Source organism: Chenopodium quinoa, unplaced genomic scaffold (assembly GCF_001683475.1).
Source record: "Chenopodium quinoa cultivar QQ74 unplaced genomic scaffold, ASM168347v1, whole genome shotgun sequence".
NCBI classification, from domain to species: Eukaryota; Viridiplantae; Streptophyta; class Magnoliopsida; order Caryophyllales; family Amaranthaceae; genus Chenopodium; species Chenopodium quinoa.
In genome coordinates this window covers 505,260-529,291 of record NW_018744151.1, presented here as the reverse complement: position 1 = coordinate 529,291, position 24,032 = coordinate 505,260, and the positions used below count along the sequence as shown (strand labels likewise).

At 41.5% G+C, this 24,032-nt stretch overlaps 1 protein-coding gene across 1 annotated transcript; it reads left to right on the top strand.

Moving 5' to 3' along the window:
• Nucleotides 1-483: 483 nt before the first annotated feature.
• On the top strand, nt 484-23,773 carry LOC110693462 ((3S,6E)-nerolidol synthase 1-like). Its single transcript, XM_021870573.1, has 7 exons — nt 484-920; nt 1,209-1,473; nt 3,380-3,782; nt 4,064-4,282; nt 9,967-10,105; nt 22,460-22,708; nt 23,011-23,773. Exons 1-7 carry the CDS (start codon nt 579-581, stop codon nt 23,254-23,256), a joined length of 1,863 nt encoding a protein of 620 aa, XP_021726265.1. The 5' UTR covers nt 484-578; the 3' UTR covers nt 23,257-23,773.
• The last annotated feature ends 259 nt before the right edge of the window (nt 23,774-24,032 follow it).

Genomic DNA, 24,032 nt, shown 5'->3' with positions numbered 1-24,032 from the left:
CACTCTGTACAACCGTACCCTAGCCATGGGTACTTCTACATCTGTACTAAGCTAGTTATTCAATGTAAAATTTTAGCACCATTAAGTAGTAAATTAATCATCATACTAATCAATGCTCAATTCATCACTTCAATTTTTTTGGTTGAATATAAATTACTTTTGTACTTTTTTTGTTTGTTTTAGAATAGTACCCGTTGGAGCAGGAATATGGATGAATTTAGAACCCATCGCGGCCCGTGGGGATGGGGATAGGGATGCGAATGAAAATGTTAGGCGGGAATAGAAATGGAAAAACCAACATCTGCTTCTCCCCGTCCCGTTACCATTCTACTTTTAAGGAGTTAAAATTTAGTACGAGTAGTTCCCATAAAATGACCCTTATACACTTGCCAAAATATCGCGGGTATATTATTATATAACTTGTAGGACCAGTTAAGATTCATCAATTACCACAACAACCAAAATATACGTACCTTTATGTTGCCAAAAGTATTTCCACATGGTCCTATTCCCAATCTCTCAAGCAAGGCACCACGAGGTATTAGAAAACTAATGTCCTTTTATTTGTTCTGCTAATTATGTACAAAATTAAAGAGGAACTAGGCCAGCCTTATCGCTTCTATAATGCCTGCATACGTTTTATATACTTGTACCATAGTTGGAAGTACAAAGAAAGAAAACTCCACACTATGGTTGCTTATGGTGCCCTTCCACTCAACGTTTTTTCAGTGTCGTCTTTCATCACAAATAAGGAAACTCGAATACCCAATATGGCTACTTCTGTTGTCATCTCTACTTATAATTCAAAGAGATATATTATTGGTGATATAAAAAATAAGGGATTTAAAGATATTCATTGTATTGTGCATGCCATTTCAAAAGATAGCAGCTTCGTCGATGATCAAATCTCTTCTACATCAGTTGAGTCTTCACTTTAATACATATTTAGCGCATGTTTAATTAGTACTTTTTTTTTCATTTTTTTACACGATTTTATATACATAAATGGATATTAAAAATCCTACATGAATATGTTTTTCCATATATAAAAACTATATATGTATGTATTGTAGAACCGCTTGCTTGCAATTTTTTATGTTTTTGCTTATCCAAAGGAGAATACATTCTACATAAAGTGGATTAATTTTTGCCTAGTGTTTATAACAAATATAGTCAAATATTTAATTCTTTTCTTTCTTTTTTTTCAGGATGAAAATCAGCTTGATGAGTTGGTGAAAAAGATTAAGATGAAAATAATGGCAAGTAAAAGATATGGTGATATAGATGAATTAATTATAATTGATGCTATACAACGAATAGGTGCTGAATATTATTTTCGGGATGAAATCGGTGCTGCTTTAGAAAAGCATTATGATTTATATTATAGTACGATCGGAGAAGGTACTGATAATCTTCATGATCTAGCTCTCTGCTTTCGCCTGTTGAGACAACAAGGATACTATGTATCTTCAGGTACTTAATTTTTTATATTTATCTGAGATAAAGTAAAAATAAGATTATAATAAGTTGAAACCTGGTATGGTATGTAGTGGCGGATTTTAGACCAAAAAGACAGAGGATTAAGATTTAAACTTTTAACCTTTATTTAAAGTATATCGACTAAACTATTGTGACAACTTTTTATGCTACCTTTACATCTCTATGTCTACTAATTTTTTACAAATTTACGGTCTCAGACCCTTATAAACCTCAATGAAAATCCTTCCATGTCGCATAGGTCAACTAATTACAACGAGCAAAGCCTCCATAAAGGACCAAAAACCATTATGCATTATACTGAGTTCTCAATTCATGTTCTTAGTACTGACCTTAATTTTATTTGCACCCCTCATAATCATGTCGATATAATATGCCAGCTACCTTAATTGTGCATTAACACCTATGTTTTTTCTTATGCCTTAAATTTGGCGGGCATGCAGCGGCACCTATGCATTAGACCTGATGAGCATAGGCAAGGCCCGACCTGGTTTCGGGCAGGCCATGGGTATGAATTTCGGCCCGAAATTATTTTTTGGGCGGGCCTTGAAGATGCATTTCACACATTTTAAGTTGTTTTTTTGGCCTACTTTGAATTGGCCTGTGAAGCAGGCCCGATCAAAATCTACGGGTTTGAAAAAAGCATTTTCAGTCCAAACTTTAGCCTGACCCAACTTGATAGGCTCCCTTTTAAGGCTCAGGCCAGGCCTGACCTATCCAATGATCACCTGTAATTAGGCGGCTAGACCTATATATCTTGTGTAACTCCTCCTCTGATATAAAATATTTTTAATTTATGTTGTGCACATAATTGTCAAAGCTATTTCAGTCAATTCTCAATTCTAACTTAATTAAGTCAAAGTCATAACTCCAGTTAGGGCCTGTTCTCTTCCGTTGAAATTCAGTTCAGTTCAGTTCAGTTCAGCTCTTAATTTACGTCTAATGATATTGCTAATGATATAAAGCCAAATTTCATTCTTTTAAGCTCTTATTATAACGACGACGACAACAACAACAACAACAACAACAACAACAACAACAACAACAACAACAATAATAATAATAATAATAATAATCAATAAGTAATAAATAATAATAATAATAATCATCAATAAATAATAATAATAATAACAATAATAATTGAAATAATAATACTAATAATAATCATCAATAAATAATAATAATAATAATAACAATAATAATTGAAATAATAATACTAATAATAATCATCAATAAATAATAATAATATTATTAATAATAATAATAATATTAATAATAATAATAATAATAATAATAATAATCAATAAATAATAATATAATAATAATAATAATAATCAATAGTTAATAATAATAATAATATTAATAATAATAATAATAATAATAATATATATTATTATTATTATTATTAATATGTACATTTGTATATACACATATGTATTGTAATAAATAATCAATAAATAATCAAATATCACTAATCCGTAGTTAAAAATCACTAATTAATAAGTTCATTTCAGTTCAGTTCAGCTCAGTTCAGTCAATCGGAACAGGCCCTTAGCTTATATATCAGAGAAAAAGCAATTTCAGAGAAGAAGTTGTACTGTGGTCCTCTTTTTTTTTTTTCTTTTTTTTTTTTTGACCCTTTTTGTTTTTGACACCCTTGGTCCATTTTTATGGTATCTCTCTTTAAACTAGAAAAAATATAATTCATTGTCCCAAGGAGTAAATCATGTTCACTAAACCATGTATACACGTTACTTTCTTATATATATCTATGTCTATATGTTGTTCATATATATGTTGTGCACAAATCAAACATATATATATTGCGTAACCAAATTGTATCGCTAGATTGTCTTATCCATTTTTTAAATTCCCAATGTAGATGCTTTGGAAAAATTCAAGGACAAAAATGGGAATTTCAATCAAGAACTTGCAAAAGACATAAAAGGGTTGATGAGTCTATTTGAAGCGTCTCAATTTAGCACTAGAAGTGAATATGTCCTTGATGACGCAAATAAATTTAGTCGCAAACTATTGAAGGCCTCGTTGAAGAATGTTGAACAACATGAGGGTATGGTAATAGGAAACACACTTCGTTATCCATATCATAAAAGCTTGCCAAGAGTTATGGCCAAAAAGTTTCTTCCTTATTTCAAATCATCCCTAATGTTTCTCCACGATTCCAATCATATCAACGATTGGATAAACGAGGTATATAATCTAGCAAGGATCGACATCAACTTGGCTCAAATCTCACAACAATTGGAAATATCTCAAGTTTCAAGGTATATAAATGTACATGTACGTCTAATATTTATAAGGCACATATCATAGAAATATCAGGTATATCTTCATATTTTTTTAAAGGAAACGCTATTCATAACTCTAAGGGCTATATTTACGAAGTTAAAAGAGAAGTACTAATTTGTTATGTATATTTAAACTAATATGGAGTACTATAAAAGAAAAGATATTATTTAATGTTTATTTGTCGCGCACAAATATCTTTCCTTTTAGTGATTTACCATGTTTACCTGATTACAAAACAAATTGTGGATTTTGCAAGATGGGTGAACGAGCTTAGTTTGGATGAGGAATTGCACTTTGCAAGAATTGAGCCATTTAAGTGTTGTAAGTGGTCAATGGGAATTCTTCCTGGGCTAGACATGTCCGAAGAGAGATTAGAGCTTGCAAAAGCAGTATCATTTATCTACATGATTGATGACATATTTGATTCTTATGGAACGTATGATGAGCTCTATCTATTCACAAACGCCGTTACCAGGTACTCCATATACATGAATGTAAAACTAACCCGACTTGAATAGTGTTAGAGATATGAGATATCGGATCATATATTTTCCGCATATATCATTCAGAGAATAATATATTTAAGATATTTATGTTAAGATATTATTTTGAGAAGATATCTTTAGGGTTTATGGTTATATTAGTATATCTTTATGCTAAAATATAGAGAGAATTTGATAAATTAAATAAACTCAATCACTTGAATTACAATCATGATGGCCATGGCCAATAAATAATACATCGTTCCCAAACCCGATAGAATTAGGAAATAGTCAAAGATATCAAAAAGATATTATGCTAGGTGTAAGGAATAATTTCAAGCCTTTAAAATCCCACTAGCTTGAACCCCACTGTGATCATACACTAAAGTACGGTGGCATCCAAAAGGGAAGAAGATAGAGCAAAAGAGTCGCCAACAAGTTTTTTAAGGAACTTGTAAACCGTTCACGAGGTGAAGGTTACACCCCTTAACGATCCAAGAGATCGTCAACTCCATAAGGTCATGAACCAAATAAGGGTTCGGGGATGATGGTACAAATCCAACCTAAAAGAGATTGAACCTGCCCTAATAATAGGCCTCTACTTTATTCTGCTCATATTCATGTGCGCTTTCTGATTAACATGCAATCAATAGGATTAACCCTAAACCTGTTTAATCTATGTTGGTTGAATTTAATACACATACAAATCTATTATTGACGATCACTTGAATTATAATCACAATTAACCTAACAAGATTATTAATTATCTTATCAAGCGTGATTACAAGTACCAAATTCCCTTTAAACATGCAATAAAGGTGATCAAGCAATAAATAATAAATAGCATATCAAGCAACATAATAAATAATCAATATCATGAATAATAATTGTAATAATAATCATAATAATAATAATAATAATAATAATAATAATAATAATATCATCATAAATTAAATAATTATAAATTATAACAATTATAATCATGTTAAAGCATAGCAAGATCCTAGGCATGATACTAACAAGATTAATAACAAACCCTAGCATGTCACTAAACAATAAAAATCAAATCTTTAGCCCTAACATGATACTAACAATCATAAATATTAGGAAGAATATAGGAAGCATCATACTTTTAATCATACTTGATATTAAAATTACCCTAGACATGATATTAGGAATATCATAATAACAATCTAAGCATGATTTCTACATCATAATATCAATTAAACCATTAAAGTACTTACTTGGATGCCTCGTACCTCTTTCTAATAACAAAATACACACGTTAGTAACTTCAAGGAAAATAAATAATCAAAACAATTAAATTAAATAATTGAAAGAGAGATTTGGGACCAAACCCTCAGAAATTAAAACCTTTCACGTCTAGGGCGAAGGCAACTTCGAATATGGCTAGGTGTATCAAGATCTTGTGAACGCGGAATTTTGTATTAAAAAGCAAAATATAAAAGAATACTAAAGAATCAATGTTATTGATGATTGATGAACGAAAGATGATGAATGAAGAAAATTGATGAGAATTGATTAATAGATGTAGATAGTTGGTGTATTCGTGTTGACAATCCGTCCATGAAAACGGAGTTTTGATACGATATTTATAGAGAAAATCAGCCAAAAAAAGATAATTTATCAAAACAGAGTCTGAAGACCACAGAACCACCTTGGCGCCAGCCCTGGCTCATTGGCGCCAGGACCAGTGGCTAGCGCCAGGCGCCAATGGCTGGCGTCTGGGGCCAATCCTGGTTCCAGGCGCCAAGGCCTGGGGTTGGACGCCAAACCGGCTTTTAACGCGTTTTCGAAATTCTGATAAAATTCCCGTACTGGAAGATAAAATAATATAATTTCAGTCGAAAATGCTATTTGATCTAATTAAAACTCTAAAGAATCCTAATTGAATTAAGAATGATGAGAGCCTTCTAGAATATTCTAGAAGACCAAAACCATTCCTAATTACATTAGGAATGATAAATCATATTAGGCCCTCCCCTAGATCATTGGGCCGTACTTAAAACTCAAACCGGGCCCAGTTTAGTAAATTGGCCATAATTTCCTCAATATTCATCGGAATTGGGCTTATAATATATCGTTGGAAAGGTCTTTGCAAGCCCCATCCAATTACACCACTATTGGACCCATATCATGGACCAACCAAACTGGATTGGCTGTTTTATTAAAATAAAGTTTTCAAAAACAGAGAGAAGAGAAAAGAAAAGAAAAGAAAATAAAACTTTCCGCAACACTAAACCTTTCCACACTTTCTTTTCATTCGATTATGATTCGACGTGAAAGGTACTCATCACTGGGTTTGGTTTTGGGGAGACACAAATGGGTGTCTACACTAGGCATAAAATATATACTAAGCATAAAATATGGAAACTAAATATATCCTAATAATTTCCCAAAATATATCCAAAATATATCCTCCAAAATATATCCTCCAATACCCCCCCTCAAGTTGGAGCATGGGGATTGTAAATGCCCAACTTGGAAAGAAGGTGATCAAACTGAGACTTCCCTAGCGCCTTAGTGAAAATATCTGCAAGTTGCTTCATAGGGGAGACATAGGAAGGAGTAATTAAGCCCTCTGTAATAGCATCACGAACAATGTGACAATCAATCTCAATGTGTTTTGTACGTTCATGAAAAACTGGATTTCGAGCTATATGTAAAACAGATTGATTATCACAAAACAACTTGATCGCCTTAGGGTATTGGACACCCAAACTCAAAAGCAATGCCTTCAACCATTTCAACTCATGTGTGGTTGAAGCCATGCACCGATACTCAGCCTCAGAAGAAGAGAAAGATACCGTGGGTTGCTTCTTGGTTTTCCACGAAATAGGAGATTTACCAAGAAAAACTAGCCAACCAGTCAACGAACGACGGGTAACAGGACACGCCGCCCAATCTGAATCACACCAACCCTGCAAAGTCAGGTCACTATCTGCACTTAACAAAATACCCTGTCCTGGAGTACCCTTTAAATAACGAACCACCCTGAGAGCTGCTTCCCAATGCTCAATCCGAGGTTCGTGCATAAACTGAGAAAGAATATGAACCGAATATGTCAAATCTGGTCTAGTCACCGAGAAATAAATCAACCGCCCTACTAGTCTACGATAAGACTCAGGATCCTCAAGTAACTCACCACTAGCAAGACTAAGCTTGTGGTTCTGCTCAATCGGAAAACCACTTGGTTTCGCACCCAATAGCCCTGCTTCAGAAACAATATCCAAGGTGTACTTTCGTTGACACAAAAACAAACCTGATTTACTACGAGCAACTTCAATGCCCAAAAAATATTTCAAAGGACCAAGGTCCTTCATCTTGAAACAGTCACCAAGATAAGCTTTGAACACAGTTAATGCAGCGGAATCAGTCCCAGAAATAATAAGATCATCAACATAAACTAAGACATTAATCTGAACATTGCCTTTAGTGTATGTGAAAAGAGAATAATCAAAGTAAGATTGAATAAAACCGTACCCTTTCAAAGCTGTAGTGAGCTTTGCAAACCAAAATCTCGGAGCTTGTTTCAACCCATACAAAGATTTTCTCAAACGACACACCAAACTCGAATCTGAGCTCTCAAAACCTGGAGGTAATTTCATGTACACCTCTTCTTCAAGATCACCATGTAAGAAAGCATTATGAACATCCATCTGTTGAATCTCCCAGTTTTTTGAAACTGCTATAGCAAGAAAAGCGCGAACAATAGTCATTTTTGCAACCGGAGCAAAGGTCTCACCATAATCAATACCTTCTCTTTGAGGATTACCAAAAACAACCAAACATGACTTGAGACGTTCAATATCACCATTAGACAAAAATTTCATCTTATACACCCATTGACAACCTAGTGCTTTCATGCTGGGAGGAAGATGCTCCAATGTCCAAGTTCCATTATCTTCCAATGCCCTTATTTCTTCTTTCATAGAACGTCGCCAACCTTCGGATTTCATTGCTTCTTTAAAGGATTTTGGATCCTTTCCCAAAACAACGGCTGCAAGAAATTTGCGATAATTCACCGAAAACATGTCACAATTTATATAGTGTGCTAGAGGGTAAGGCGTACCTGAAGGAGGGATTGGAGACGGAGTGGACGGATATGGATTTTTAGCAAAAACTAAGTGAGTCACATAATCACGATGACGGACATTGGGAATTTTTTCACGGAACCCCCTACCTAAGGGTTCTACACTCGATCGGTGGTCACTCGACCCATCGCCCGATGAAAATCCATCGGGGAAGGCAGAACTAATGGGCTGCTGCTGGGAAGCCCCCCGCGCCCGCGACATCTTCCTGCGGGGAGACAGGCTACTGGGCAGCAGACTCCGCGGCCTGCCTGCGGGATGGCCCCTGCTACCGCGGGTAGGCTGCGGCATGGTCTGTCTCGGGCTGCTGCGTGTGTTGGACAATATTTTCGACACTCGTGGCAGCTTGTTCATTGATATGTAAAATGATCTCGTCTCCCATAACTACCTCATTATCATAAAACACCTCATTGCTTCACCCACATCAACGTGATTCACCGAATCTGAATTCCTAAAATAGAACAATCCGTTTCTCCTAACTCCCGTTCCAATCAGCTCCTTCGTTTGATCCTGTACAACACACATATAAGGGGTTAAATTGGACAGTACAATTAAGCTCATCGATAATTTGTGACACAGAAAGCAAATTGCAACTCAAATTAGGAACATAAAGAACCCCGGTTAGAATAAACTTGTCCGACAAACAAACATAACCAATTAAAGAAGCCAATTCGGTGTCACCATTGGGAAGACCAACAGGACACTCTAGACACTGCATATCAAACAACCAAGATTTGTCTCCGGTTACATGATGTGTTTCCCCTGTGTCAATAATCCAAGAGGTAGCATCAAATTTTCCATTCAAACGATTATCGGGAACATTAACATTACCAAGCAATCCCGTAATTGCATTTGAAACACTATGGACTGAATATTTCCCCCCCTGGACTCCAGAAACCACACGTGTGAGAGGGGGTGACATAGGAGATGTTTCATCATCCCCGACCATATTATGAGATTGGAAAAAAAAAACAAGAAATTTTAACCTGCTCTTGATACCATGCTAAAATATAGAGAGAATTTGATAAATTGAATAAACTCAATCACTTGAATTACAATCATGATGGCCATGGCCAATAAATAATACATCGTTCCCAAACCCGATAGAATTAGGAAATAGTCAAAGATATCAAAAAGATATTATGCTAGGCATAAAATACATACTAAGCATAAAATATCGAAACTAAATATATCCTAATCATTTCCCAAAATATATCCAAAATATATCCTCAAAATATATCCTCCAATACTTTAGGAATATGGTTTCCTATCTTATGAGCTTAGGTTTTGTATAAATACTCTACCTATCGATGAATAATAATCAAGCTATTCATTCTCTCTTTATGAGATATCGGAAAATATATCATATACTTTTCGATATCTCATATCTCTAACAAATAGTCTTATTCAGCTTCTAACATTATTACCTTAAGCAAGGTGATCAATTTTTGCATCATGATCTTATTTAATATAATTTGCTATAATAAAACTTTCTTCAACTAACATTTAAGGCATTATTATTATTGTTGACCATACTATTTACGATATGTTAACATTTCATACAGTTGGGAATCCGCTGATGTTACACAATTACCCAATTGCATGAAACTTTGCTTCAAGGCTCTCAAGGAGGCCACAAATGAATTTAGCTCCAAAATTCAAACAAAGCATGGATGGAACCCAGAACGATGCTTACAAAAATTGGTACAACTACATACATACTGTATACGAAGTATAACTCTTATCATTAACATCATTTAAAAAATATATATATTGTTTCGGATGAAAACAATGGGGCCTTGCCGAAGGCCCACTGAAGTGGATGAAGACTGGTTCGGTCCACTTGATGCTGGGCCGAAGGTTTCCTGCACAACTAAAACATGTAAACTGGCCTCGGGGGTGGATCCGAGGAAGACCCCTCCGATGCCGAAGTCAAATAGTGTTTAGAGAGAAAGCTATGCAAGAGATTTTATGCTTGAGGCTTTGTTGTGTTGTATAAATGAATGAATTGAAGGCTTTTATACCTTTGCGCATGATGAGAGGAGAGTAATTGGGCCCTTAAATAGTCATGGGCTGACCATGACAATTCGGACTAAAGGACTCTTGGCTGACTTGGCTTGATTGGAGGCTCGGGCCTTGACCTTGGAATATTGAATCATTTAGTGACCGGGCCCAATAATATAATTGGACCCAAATAAATGACTAGGCCCAATTAGATAAATTGGACCCAAACAACTTGCCCCCCAGACCCGATTTGGAAGGATGACGGATCGGTTTGAATCCAATAAGAAATGGAGGGAAGTAAATGATTTAATTAAATCAAAAGATTTAAATTTTTAAACAGTTATTAATTACATAACTGTAATTTGGATAATTAATAGGAAGTGGAGTGGATAGTGGGCGGTTAATCAAGAGAGAGAGTGTTTAACGGTTAATTAAGGAGGCATTTAAGAGAAATTTTAACTTTCCGACCTTTGGAATTCTCCTTCCTGGAATCATAAGGTCTGATTTTCATTTCTGCCTCATTTCTTCACCAACTTACACTCGAGTTCTCGAAATAACCCACTTTCGCTTTGAATCCTTAGCGCAGTACCCCCGAATCCGAGCTCGGCACTCAAATCCGTCACTTCCACTAATTTGACCGGCGCATTCCGGCTAGTTCGAAGGTAATTTTCTTCGAGTTTTTTTTATTTTCTTGCCTTTTTTGAGGAAATTCTTCTTCTCCCTTCTTTCCTTCTTTGAATTTGATTATGGCTCGAGAAAGGATGCGTCAACCGGGTCGACGGGGTCAGGTTAGGGATCCCCGTGACCGCGCCGACGTTTGGAACGGGGAACGAGCCGGTGAAGACCCGGAAAGGGGGATTCCGGCAGTTCCTTTAAACGCCGCGCCGCCTCAGCAGGACGCCGAGGCTGGCGAGGCCGAGCAACCTGAGCAGAGAGAACGGGCTGGGCAGGCTGAAGATTTGCCCCCTGTGCTCTGGGACCTGCTTCCTGGGCATGCTGAATGGCAGGACGCCGAGGCCCAGGACGCCATGGTGAGAAATACCCCATACTCATGGTGGGTTCGGCACGCCGAAACCTACCGGTTCGCCGAGCAAATTGAGTTGCACTACGACATTTTTGAAGAGGATGGGCACTGGTGCCGAATGCCCTCGCCGACTGACAGGATTCACCGTCCCCCTCCTGGGTATATAGGGGTGTACACTCGGCAATTGCAATACGGGCTTCGGTTTCCTTTGGATCCCTTCGTCAGGAACATTTTAATAAAGTACAGGATCTCCCTGTGCCAATTAACACCCGTTAGCATTCGGCGGGTGATGACTTATCTCTGGGTGTGTCGGTTTTTTGCTGTTGAGCCGAATTTTCACTACTTCCGAAAGATGCATCAGCTAGTGCAAAACCTTCAGAGTACATACGGCCAACATGGGTCTTCAGGCTGGTGGCGAATAGAGAGTCGCCCCCATTATCTGACTATGTGGCCGAACGACTCCTCGGAAAAAGATTGGAGGGGTCAATGGGTCTGGGTGAGAGTTCCCGCTGATCCCGAGCATCCCTATTTTTTTGGGGCTCCCCGATACCTCTCCCGGCCTGATCCAAACATGCAGGATTTGGGCCCTGAGGACCCTGATGCCGCTCGTCACCCCAGCTACGAGCAAATGAGCTTCTTCGGGAAGCAGAATAACCCTGGGGGAGTTGGCCGAATGAGATTTATCCCGGCCAGATGGCTTCCAGATAACCATTACGTCTTCCAAGAAAAGATGTTGGCAGTTGTCGGCCTCAGCCGAAAGTACAGGGATGGTAAGTATGTTTGGCTGGGGCCGAGGACTTTGACTTGTTTAATTTTCCGCTTATCTTTGATGCTTATTCCCGTAGTCTAACCTTCGTCTGTTCTTTTCAGAGCTGAGCGAAGCTACTTCGGGGGTTGACTATAACCGGTTTGGGGTGAACGCTGAACGAGTCATTTTAGACCAGGCTCCAGCGATCACAGCTCCGAAGGACCGTCCGCTGCATCTGCACGAAACAGGCCTTCAGATCGAAGCTGTCGCCGAATACACCAAGCAGAAGCCTTGGTGGGAGAAGCAAGATCCCCTTCGGCCTTTATTACCTGAGGAAGCACAGGCTGCTCAGACAACAACTGACGTGTCCTGAGCAATCGACTCCTTGGAAGGAGGTGTTGGGACATCTGGTGCTGCTGAGAGGGATATCCCTGCATCTGGAGATCAGCCAAGGGTTCCAGTAAGTTCATGACTTGCTCGTCTCTCTTTTCTTTTTTTTCTTTTTTTTTTTTTTTACTTACACTTTGCTGCCCCCCCCCCTTCTGCAGTCTGAGGGAGAGAGCGAAAGAAGAGAAGGAAAGGCGCCTGCTCATTCTGAGGATCCATCTTCGTCAGAATCTGAAGAAATGGACGAGCAACCCTTAGCAAAGAGGAGGAGGAGGTTAGCCGTGTTGGGGCCTCGTCAGTTTCAGACGGGGATGAGGCCTACCGGGGGCATCCTCATACGGGATCCTGATGAAGGTAGACGCTCGCCGAGGGCTCCCCCTCCGCCGGAAGCTCCGCGTCCTCAAACCCCCCCTCCACCTCCCGAAACTCAAGAGAAGGAGGTGGACCAAAGAACTCCTGATCCGAAGGGGGGGTTCAAGGGCACCCTGCTGAAGAATCTGAGAAGCCGATTGCTGAAGGCTTCTCAGATGATATTGATAGGGAGGTTAACGCTTTTCTTCGTCAACCTGATCTGGGGGAGGAAGCAGAGAAGGCCGTTGCTGCTGACCCTGGTGGAGACCAACTGGGCTCCGCCGAAGGAGAAGGTCATGCTGAGCCTGAGAAGTTCAGGAAGTTCCCTCTTCCTCCTTCCCCTCATTCCAAACGCTGAACTCTGGAGATTTGGGTTTCTCGGCCCCCCGCATCACAGTCCCGGAACCTGTTTGGGAACGAATTTGGGGCCAGAACCGTGAAGGGGCTGCAGGTTACTTCGGCGACCTATCTAGCATGTCCGAAGTGGACCGAGCAAGGGTGTGGTCGCTGAAGGCCACGGCTGGGATGGGAGAATCCAGCCGAAGGGTCCCTGACCCTGCAAGAGACAACCAGCGTTTGCTGATGCAGGTACTTAACCATTTAGTTACTTTGCTTTGCTTTCATTCAGCTCTTTTTCTCCTTTCTGGCTTTCCTTTTTTATTATTTTATTTATTTTAACTGATGTGCCCCTGCAAACAGGTTGTGCACAATCAGACTCTTACTGTAGAATTGATTGACATCCTCCAAGACAAGCTGGAGCATGCCTGGGAGGATGCAAAGATTGCCCAGGAGGAGGCGAAGCTTGCTGAGCTGAATCAGCAGGCAGCTGAAGAGAAGCAGCAGCAGAGCGAAGAGTATGAAAAGAGGGCTGCTGAAGCCATTCAAACCTTCTGCTCGGCTATGGAGAAGGAAGTTTTTCCCCCGCTGATGGAAGGGGAGAAATTTCTTCAGGAGCAAATGGGAGTGGACATCTCCAAATTTAAAGCTGCCATCGAGAGCCGAATTCAAGAAGGAGCTGCTGCACAAGCTGAAGTGCAGCAGAAGCTAGAAGCTCTTGAAGCCAGCGGGATGGTTGCTGAAGAGGCTCTAAAGGCTAGGGATGTTCACCTTTCTGCTGCCCAAGCTGCTGCTGAGAGCCAGGACCAGAAGCTGAAGGAGTTGGAGGATCAGCTGAGAGTCAAGGGAGATGAGCTGACCCAGGCCAAAACCGAAGCTTCCAATGTCCAGCTGGAGCTTAATGAGCAGAAGACTTCTTCCTCCAAACTCTCAGAAGAGTTAGAAAAATCTAAAAAGGATTTGGAGGAGAGTCAAAAGAAGTTGGCCGACGCTGAAGCCTTACTCCAAGTCCGCCTCTACACCCAAGAAGAGTATGAGATGGGCTACATAAATGGTTTTAAGGTGGCTCGGAGGTTGTCTCTCCATGTTGAGCCTTCGTTGGATTGGTCCAAGTGTGCGCTTTGGGCTCAGGACCCCGAAGATCCGCACATGCTGTATGCCACTCCTGCTGAGCATGAGATCCTTCAGGCTGAACAAGCCGAGGAGGAAGCTAAGCGGCAGGAGTTGGAGGCTGAACAGCGAGCCGCTGAAGCTCAGGCAAGGGCCCAACCTGCCTCCTCTGCTGCTGGAACCAAGACTACCCCGGGGCTTGGCCCGGCTGATCAGCCTGATCCTCCAACTGAAGCATAGGAAATCGGGCAGTCGTCTTCAGAATCTTGCGGATCAACATGTGCTTAACTTCAGACTCGCCGCTTTATGAATCTCTTTTTGCCTTATCTTTTTTCTTCAGCTTGCCTTGATGTACAAACAATTTATTTTTGTTTTTGTACGTATTTCGGCAGCTGTTATTTTCCGCTTGTGGGCGGCTGCAGATATAGTCTTTAATTTATTTGAACTTGTAGCTCACTTTCTGAGCATGAATCATTAATCTGATGTTCCTTTCTTCAACTGCTTTGTCTTATTTTGAATGCTTTACTATTTCTGAACTTTGAAATTTTCGCAAAAATTTGCCAAGTACAAAGCTTTCGGCTTGAAGAATTCTGCTGAATATAAACTTGCACTGATAGTGCCTCTTGCCCCCCCCAGAAATCTGAATATTCAAGTCTTTGGATTACTGAGCTGGGTTTTGTTTCTTTAGATTTCAGACGAAGCTGAATAAAAGATTTCTATCTTTAAAAATGGATATCCGGAACATAGGGCCAACTGAAGGCAATGTTTCAGATAATGGCTTTTTAGAATACAAGGTTCAGTTAAGGCAATATCCCAGACTTGTCCGTGGACTCTTGTCTTTGGAGAACAAGTCTTACTGAAATTTGACTTCAGCTGAAAGACTAGTGTTCTTTAAAAAGACGAGTTTGTCAGCAATCTGAAACCCAGTTACCCGGAGGCGAAGGTTTCAGACGAGGCTGAATAAAAAATCTCCAACAGTTGTTGTTGTCCTCGATTTTCTGTCTATCTTTTAAAAATGGATATCCGAAACACAGGGCCAGCTGAAGGCAATGCTTCGGATAATGGCTTTCTGGGATACAAGGCTCAGTTAAGGCAATATCCGAGAACTGTCCATGGACTCATGTCTTTGGAGAACAAGTCTTACTGAAGTTTGACTTCAGCTGAAAGACCAGTGTTCTTTAAAAAGACGAGTTTGTCAGCAATCTGAAACCCAGTTACCCGGAGGCGAAGGTTTCAGACGAGGTTGAATAAAAACCCTTAAAGAGTAGATAGAATAAAGAAAACTTTGAAAGAATAAAAAGTTGCAAATACTTATACAAATGGTGGCTCCAAAGCCTTTCATTGATTCAAAATGTACTTACAAAGATTGTTCTGCCCCGAAGGGTTTACACATGATATTTCTTCAGTACATCAGCATTCCAGTGATTTTTCAACTCAGTTCCATCCAACTGCTGAAGTCGGTATGTCCCTGGTTGAAGCTCATCACAGATTTTGTAGGGTCCCTCCCATGCAACTGAGAGTTTCCCATGGATTCAGCCTTTCTGAACTGCAGCAGCATTCCGAAGGACAAGGTCTCCAATTTTGGGAGGCCTTGCATGGACCCTTCGGTTGTAAAATTTGCTGATTCTCTGCTTATAAGCAACCATTCCGACTCTGGCTGAATCTCTCACTTCATCAAGAAAATCGAGGGATTATTTCATTAGGTCCTCATTCTCAGCCGAGAAGTGGTGCACTCGTAAACTCTCCGAGCCGATTTCCACTTGAAGAACGGCTTCGGCACCATACACCAGCTCAAAAAGTGAATAGCCCGTTGCCTCTTTTTCAGTTGTCCGAAGGGACCAGAGGGTTCCTGGGAGCTCCTCCAGCCACTTGGACTTTTGATCTTCCACCCTCTTTTTTAGGGCGTTCAGGATCTGTTTATTTTCAGCTTCGGCTTGTCCGTTACTTTGCGGGTGGCATACCGCTGAATATGCCAGTTTGATACCGAACTGATCGGTATACCGTTTCAGCGGCAAGTTATCGAACTGCCTCCCATGATCGAAGACAAATACTTTCGGGATGCCGAAATGAGTGATTATATTCTGCCAGATAAACTTTCTGACAGTTTGCTCTGTAATGTTCGAGGCTGCTTCGGCCTCGATCCATTTACTGAAATAGTCGACACCGACTATCTGCCATTTTTTCTGGTATGTAGCATCTGGAAATGGTCCCAGTATATCCAGTCCCCATTGGGCGAATGGGAGTGGATTGAGGATCGGCTGAAGGTCTCTAGCCGGCTGATGGATGACTGGCGCGAATTTCTGACATTTTTCACATTTTCTGACTAGCTCCTTAGCATCTGAGATCATGGTGGGCCAGTAATATCCGACCCTCAATGCCTTGTGGGCTAAGGCCCTTCCCCCGATGTGGATCCCGCAGATGCCGAAGTGAATCTCCCGAAGGATGTAATCTGCATCTGTTGGTCCCACGCATTTCAGCAATGGGGCGGAGAAGGACTTTTTCAGAAGCTCCCCTCTGAAGACAATGAACCTTGAGCTGGTTCTCTTCAGCTTGGAGGCCAAAATTCTGTCTTCGGGAATTTCTCCCCGAAGCTTGAAAGCTAGGATGGGATCCATCCAGCTAGGCTCTGAGTCAGCGCAGCACACTTCAGGTGCTTCGTCGACACTTCTTTCTCGACGCACTTCCACATATACAGATCTTTTGAGCTCAGTGAGAGTTGAACTAGCAAATTTGGAGAGTGCATCGGCTTGAGTATTCTGACCCCTTGGGATCAGCTGAACCTCAAAAGTCCTCAGCTTTGCAATGAATGATTTGATCTTGGCAAGATAGGCTATTCATGGAGGGCTCTTTGGCCTCGTAGCTTCCACTGATCTGATATGCAACTAGCTGAGAGTCTGTTTTCAAGCAGACATGCTCGGCTTCCAGAGAGATGCACAATTCCAGGCCAGCAATTGTTTCCTCATATTCAGCTTCGTTGTTCGAAGCCTTGAAAGAAAATTTTAGTGCATACTCGAAGGATTTGCCTTCGGGAGAGATTATCACTACCCCTGCTCCCGAACCATTTACGGTGGAGGATCCATCCGTAAACACGGTCCAGATTTTCTTTTTATCGTCTAGCGTCTCTTGGTACGACCATTCGGCCAAGAAGTCCGCTAGAGCTTGAGCCTTGATGGCAACTCTCGGTTGGTTGCTGATGCTGAATTCGGTGAGCTCAAAAGCCCACTTGGCCAGCCTACCAGATTTTTCTACTTTGCCGAGAACTTTTTCCAGCGGCTGATCAGTTAAGACCACTATCTGATGGCAATCAAAATAGGGCCTCAGCTTCCGAGCAGCTACCACTACTGCAAATGCGACTTTCTCGAGTAGAGGGTAGCGAGTCTCGCCATCCGTCAGAGTATGACTGACGAAATAGATCGGTTGCTGAATTTTGTTTTCTTCCTTCAGCAGCACTGCACTGATGGTGGCTGGGCTAACAGCCACGTACAGATACAAAGTTTCTCCCTCTGCTGGGCTAGCCAACGTTGGGAGTTGAGCTAGATGCTCCCGAAGCTGCTTGAAGGCTTCTTTTTTCTCTTCTTCCCAAACGAGCTCTTTTGTTTTCGGGAGTTTCAGGGCTTTGAAGAAAGGTAACCCCTTATCCGAAGCTCTGGAAATGAACCTCGAGAGGGTTTCCATTCTTCCGGTGAGTCGCTGAACATCCCGCTTTGTTTTCGGCTCAGGAAGGTCAAGCGCTGCTTTGACTTTAGAGGGATTGGCATCAATACCCCTCTTGCTGACCATGAACCCAAGGAATTTCCCTGACTTCACGCCGAAGACACACTTCTTCGGATTCAGCTTCATCTGGTGCTTTCTTAAGGTGGCGAAGGTTTCAGCCAGGTCCTTAACATGGTCCTCAGATTTTTTGCTTTTGACGATTGAATCATCAACATAGACTTCCATGTTTCGTCCTTTTTGATCGGAAAAAACTTGATCCACCAGCCTTTGATAGGTTGCCCCCGCATTTTTCAATCCGAAGGGCATCATTTTATAATTGTACACCCCGGCGTTCGTGACGAATGTCGTCTTTGCTCGATCGTCAGGGTGCATGAAGATCTGATGATATCCCGAGAATGCGTCCATGAAACTAAGCAAGGCATGGCCACTCGTCGAGTCGACTAGCTGATCGATCCTCGGTAAGGGATAGAAATCCTTCGGACAAGCCTTTTTTAGGTCCGTGAAGTCAACGCACATTCTCCAGGTACCATTGGCCTTCTGAACCATCACCACATTTGCCAGCCATTCTGGATATTGACAAGGCTCGATGAAACCTGCGTCCAGCAACTTTTTGACCTCGGTTGCGATGTCTCGGTTCTTATTAGCGGAGTAATTCCGCTTCTTTTGCTTAATTGGTCGACACGTTGGGTCAACATTAAGCTTATGGGAGATGAGGTCTGGACTTATCCCGGGCATATTAGCTGCCGAGAAAGCAAACACATCTCTGTTGTCCTGAAGGAGTTGAATAAGTTCACAACGGGTGTTCGGATCAAGATCCATCCCGATTGTTACACATTTCTCAGCGTCTCCTTTGGTCAACTCGACCGTTTCAGTCTGCTAGTCCATGTCCATTGCTGATGGACTGGACTCTTCACAATCTGGCCTGCTGTCTATGTCAGCAGGCGTCCCAGACTTTTTGTTCTTCGGCTGGCTCTCTGAGTCTTTCGGCTCAGATGAAGAGCTAGCCTTTTCCCTTTCTGGCCCTTTTTCTCCGGGCACAGAACCTTGGGCCGAAGCACTTAGGCCTTTCGGCTTTTTGTGTTGGGCTCTCTTTCTTTTTCTTTCTCCTCCTCATCCTTGTCGTCGTCATCTGGGCGAGTAGTGGATGGCTTGAGGTAGTTGCACCTTCGGGCGTCCTTTTGGTTGCCCTGGATCCTTTCGGGGAAGCCGGCGTCTGAGACGTAAATCATCAGCTGATGATAGGTTGAGACGACCCCTTGAATCTCGTGAATTATGGGTCTCCCCAAAATCACGTTGTACACTGAAGGAGCGTCAATGACCAAAAATTCAGTCATGACATTCCTGGCTGCCTCGTCGCAGCCGATGGTGACAGGAAGCGTCACCTTCCCATCTGGATAAGTTGAAGCCCCGTTGAACCCGGATACCGGGTAGGGTACCGGCGTAAGGTGCTTGGGCTTCAGCTTAATTTGATTGTAGGCCTTTCGGAACAGAATGTTTGCTCCGCTGCCACCATCAACAAGGACCTTGCTGACGTCGTGGTTGGCCACCGTGGCGATGATCACCAGCGGGTCCTCATGAGGGAATGTTACCCCCCGGCAGTCGGCGGCTGTGAACGTCATGTTCGGCACCGGCGACTGGGGAGGCTGAGTGTCAGCGTTGTTCACCTGGTGGGTCAGAGCCCTAAGGTATCGCTTGTGTTCCCTCCGAGAGCATATTCCTCCCGAGATAACATTGATCGGAGAGAATTTTCCATCCGCATTTTTACTGTTCTTTCGGGGGAAGTCGAGGTCTTGCCGAGAGTCCTTTGCTGACTTCTCGGCCTCCTTTTTCTCGCGGTGATCCGCGATGTATTTTTTCAAGTATCCCTTCCAGACCATGTCCTCGATCTGGTCCTTCAGCTGGATACACTCCTCGGTGTTATGTCCCGGAGATTCGTGGAACTCGCACCACTGATTTTTATTTTTTCGCTGATACCACTATGGGAGTGGTCGGCTTTCGGTAACTCTGCTCTTCCTTTCTCACGCTGTAAATTTTGGCGCGTGGAAAAGATAGCGGAGTGTAGGACTCGTATCTGCCAGTGAATGGGGCAGATTTTTCCTTCTTCGGCTCGTTGGCCGAAGATTGTTCCGAGGCTTTCGCCTTTCCCTTCGTCTTCTGGCCTTGGCCTTCAGACGGTTGTTTTTGTTTCCCATTCCCAGATTGGGGTTGGGCTTTTGTTTTATTCCACTCCTCAGCTCGGATGAATTTTTCCGAGGCATTCAAAGCTTCCTCCAAGGTCTACGGGGTGTGCATGACCATGAAGTCCAAGAACTTCCCGGGCTGAAGGCCATTCTGCATTGCAAAAACAGCTAGCCCTTGGTCCAGCTGAGAGACGCTGGATGACTCGTTGCTGAAACGGGTCAGGTAGTGCCGGAGACTTTCGGTCTCCCCTTGCTACAGGCCCATGAGCTCAGCAGTGGTTTTCTCTCGGCGGTTTGCCGTGGAGAATTTGCTCTTAAACTTGGTGGACAGGTCGTCCCACCCCGTTATAGAGCCTTCCTTTACTCCCTTGGAGATCCACGCTTGCGCGACCCCCTTGAGAGTGGTGGGAAAGTATTTGCACTAGGTCGCTTCGGACCTTGGGCAGAGATGCATATGCCCCTCATAGGAGGCAATATAGTCCTTCGGATCCGAAGTCCCATCATAGGTGATGTGCGACGGTATTTTGACCGTGGGCACATGCTCTTCCAGTATCCATTGCTCGAATGGGGAACTGGTAGGTAGCATAACGGCCTTGTCTTTATTCCTGGCCGAAGGGACCGCGCTCCGCCCTCTTAGAGAGGTAGGAGTGGTTTTCGTCCCTGGCTGGGAAGTCTGGGCCTCGGCTACAGGGAACGAGAGGCGACTGTGCACGCTCGGCTCCCTGCCGCCGAGTCGGTCGAGTACGCTTCGGGGAACAGTCTCAGGTTGCTCTCGGTGAGCAGATTCTGGCCGAGAAGCTGAGTTGCTGTTCTTATGCGTTTCTGGCTGAGAGGTTGAGGATCCTCTGAAAAATTGAGGGTTCTTTTTCCTCTCTCTTTCAGTTCTCCAGGTATCCTCTTCCCACTTTTCCAGCTCCCGGAAGGAGGGAGGTTTCTCCCCCTCGTGGTCTAGCTTCATCCGCTGATGCCTGGTGTGCGGAGGAGTTCGATCACGAGGTGGAGGTATATTTTGTGCCCTCATTGCCTCCATGAGCACTGCCAGCGCTCTCGCCACCTCCTCCGAGTTGGGCCCCGTCAAAGGGGTCCTCGGCTGAGTGTGGGAATGAGAGCGGATGGTCGATGGTTGGCTTTGGGGCACTGAACGAGTCCTATGATCGGACTGACTTCTGTTAGACCGAGAGGGACTCGGTCTATGATGAGAGTTGTGAATTACGGGAGAAAGAAAGTCCTCCCGGTATGATCCTCCCCCCGAACTGGCACCCTTGGGAGAGTTCCGGTCCGGTGTGGGTGATGGTGTAGGAGTCTTAGGCCTTTCGCCCGCTCCTTGACGGAGGCTTTTGCTCTTGCGTTTCTTAGCCATTGCTACCAAGATGATTGCAAGATGATTTTGATTAAAGATTTGGCTTATAGATTTTTGAAAATTTTCCCCACAGACGACGCCAAATTGTTTCGGATGAAAACAATGGGGCCTTGCCGAAGGCCCACTGAAGTGGATGAAGACTGGTTCGATCCGCTTGATGCTGGGCCGAAGGTTTCCTGCACAACTAAAACACGTAAACTGGCCTCGGGGGTGGATCCGAGGAAGACCCCTTCAATGCCGAAGTCAAATAGTGTTTAGAGAGAAAGCTATGCAAGAGATTTTATGCTTGAGGCTTTGTTGTGTTGTATAAATGAATGAATTGAAGACTTTTATACCTTTGCACATGATGAGAGGAGATTAATTGGGCCCTTAAATAGTCATGGGCTGACCATGGCAATTCGGACCAAAGGACTCTTGCTGACTTGGCTTGATTGGAGGCTCGGGCCTTGACCTTGGAATATTGAATCATTTAGTGACCGGGCCCAATAAGATAATTGGACCCAAATAAATGACTAGGCCCAATTAGATAAATTGGACCCAAACATATATGAATTCATCTTATTAACTACTCTATATTATCTATCAATGGACGGTTGAGGAATAATCCCCATCCCTGACCGTATAGTCACCTTACTAGCTCATTAATCATTATATTATAAACGTGACAATGTGCCCCATATTATTTATTTATAACTATGCTTTATACATGCATATTTTTGAACAAATTAATAGGACGATTGACATATTTATATATTTATATTTGTCAATTTATTATCATATTTATATATTTATTTGTCAATTTATTAGTTCAAACTACACTATTAACTCGATATTGATGATGCAGTGGGCAAAGCAGTGCAACGCACACTTTATTGAGTTGAAATGGAGAGTTGACAATTACTCACCTAACTCTGAAGAGTATCTAAACAACGGTATAGTTACTTGTGGAACCCATATAGTTTTGGCACACGCATTTTTTCTTTTGGGCAAAAAAATCAACAAGAAGAGTATTGAGGAGTTAATTAGCCTTCCTTCAATTATATCTTCCACGTCCATCATTCTTCGCCTATGGAATGATGTAGGTGACCATACGGTATGCACACTAGTTTCTTGCTTTGCCCTTTCTTAACATGATAAATATGTTTTATACTCTATCGCTCCCTCTCACACTCCACTTTAAAGGAGGGGCGGATGAGATCTGAACCCATGACTTTTGTGTCACGCTGGCTCTGATACTATGTTAGAGGACCAACTCAACCAAAAGGTTAAGTTGATGGTTGAGGCCTAGTAATATGTTTTATACTACAATCTTTTACATAACAGAAAAAAATAAAAAAATTTGCTCGTATATTTGAGATCAAATTAATGCAAATTTAATTTATATATGTTTTGCAGGATAAGAGTCCAAATGGAGAAGACAGTTCCTATGTAGATTGGTATATGAAAGAGCATAAAATAAGGTCATATGATATCGCGAGGCAACATGTTAATCAAAAGATTTCAGATGCATGGAAGTGTCTAAATAAGGAGTACATGTCGTCTACATCTCCGTTCTCAAATGACTTCAAGGCAGCCTGCCTTAATTTAGCTAGGATGGTTACCATTATGTATAGCCAGGATGAGAGTCATCATCTTCATTAATTCATTGTGGAACCAAAAAATTAGTGTCGCATGATTAAAAAAAAAGATGGGAAAAGTAAATTAAGGCCGAGAAAATATTAATGAATAGGACTTCATAGAGATAGCAAATGGATTGATCCTAGTACACGTTACGTAAACTCAAAAACAAACAATTTGACTTATATATGTCATGGAATAAAAATTATTCGACTAAGCTTGCGTCAGTGTAAAGTCCAAAAAACAAACAATAAAAAAAAACGAAAATTATGATAATTAATTTTCAAAACATCAACTTTTATATGTGGTTGAGGCTAATTCATTAGTGTTACAACCTTACAGGGGTAACTCGGGCAGCGTGATAAGTGTGCTTGGATTTTGAATTTCTTAAGTTTCAAAGCTTGTGATTGAAAGTTGAAAAAACAAAAAACTGTTAAATTATTATACTTATTTCTCTGTATTTTTTTAAGTGTTATTATTTTTATATTGTGAAAAGCTTACATTTTTGTATTATATACTAGATTATCGCCGTGCGATGCATGGTTTTAATATATAAAAAAATTATAGCATAGAACTTGTATATACTATGAACCTTTTTAATTTTGTCATGAATTTATTGGAAGGAGAATTCTTAAATAAAATACAGTTTGAATATTTTAGGAAATTTCTCAATAAAGAGTACATTTGAATATTAGTGTTAAGAAATTGAGAAGAGGAAATGATAAATCTTTAAATCAAAATAAAGGAATACAGTGTTTGGGGCTGGTGAAGGCCTGGCCCTCTCCCCGGCTCTTTATTAA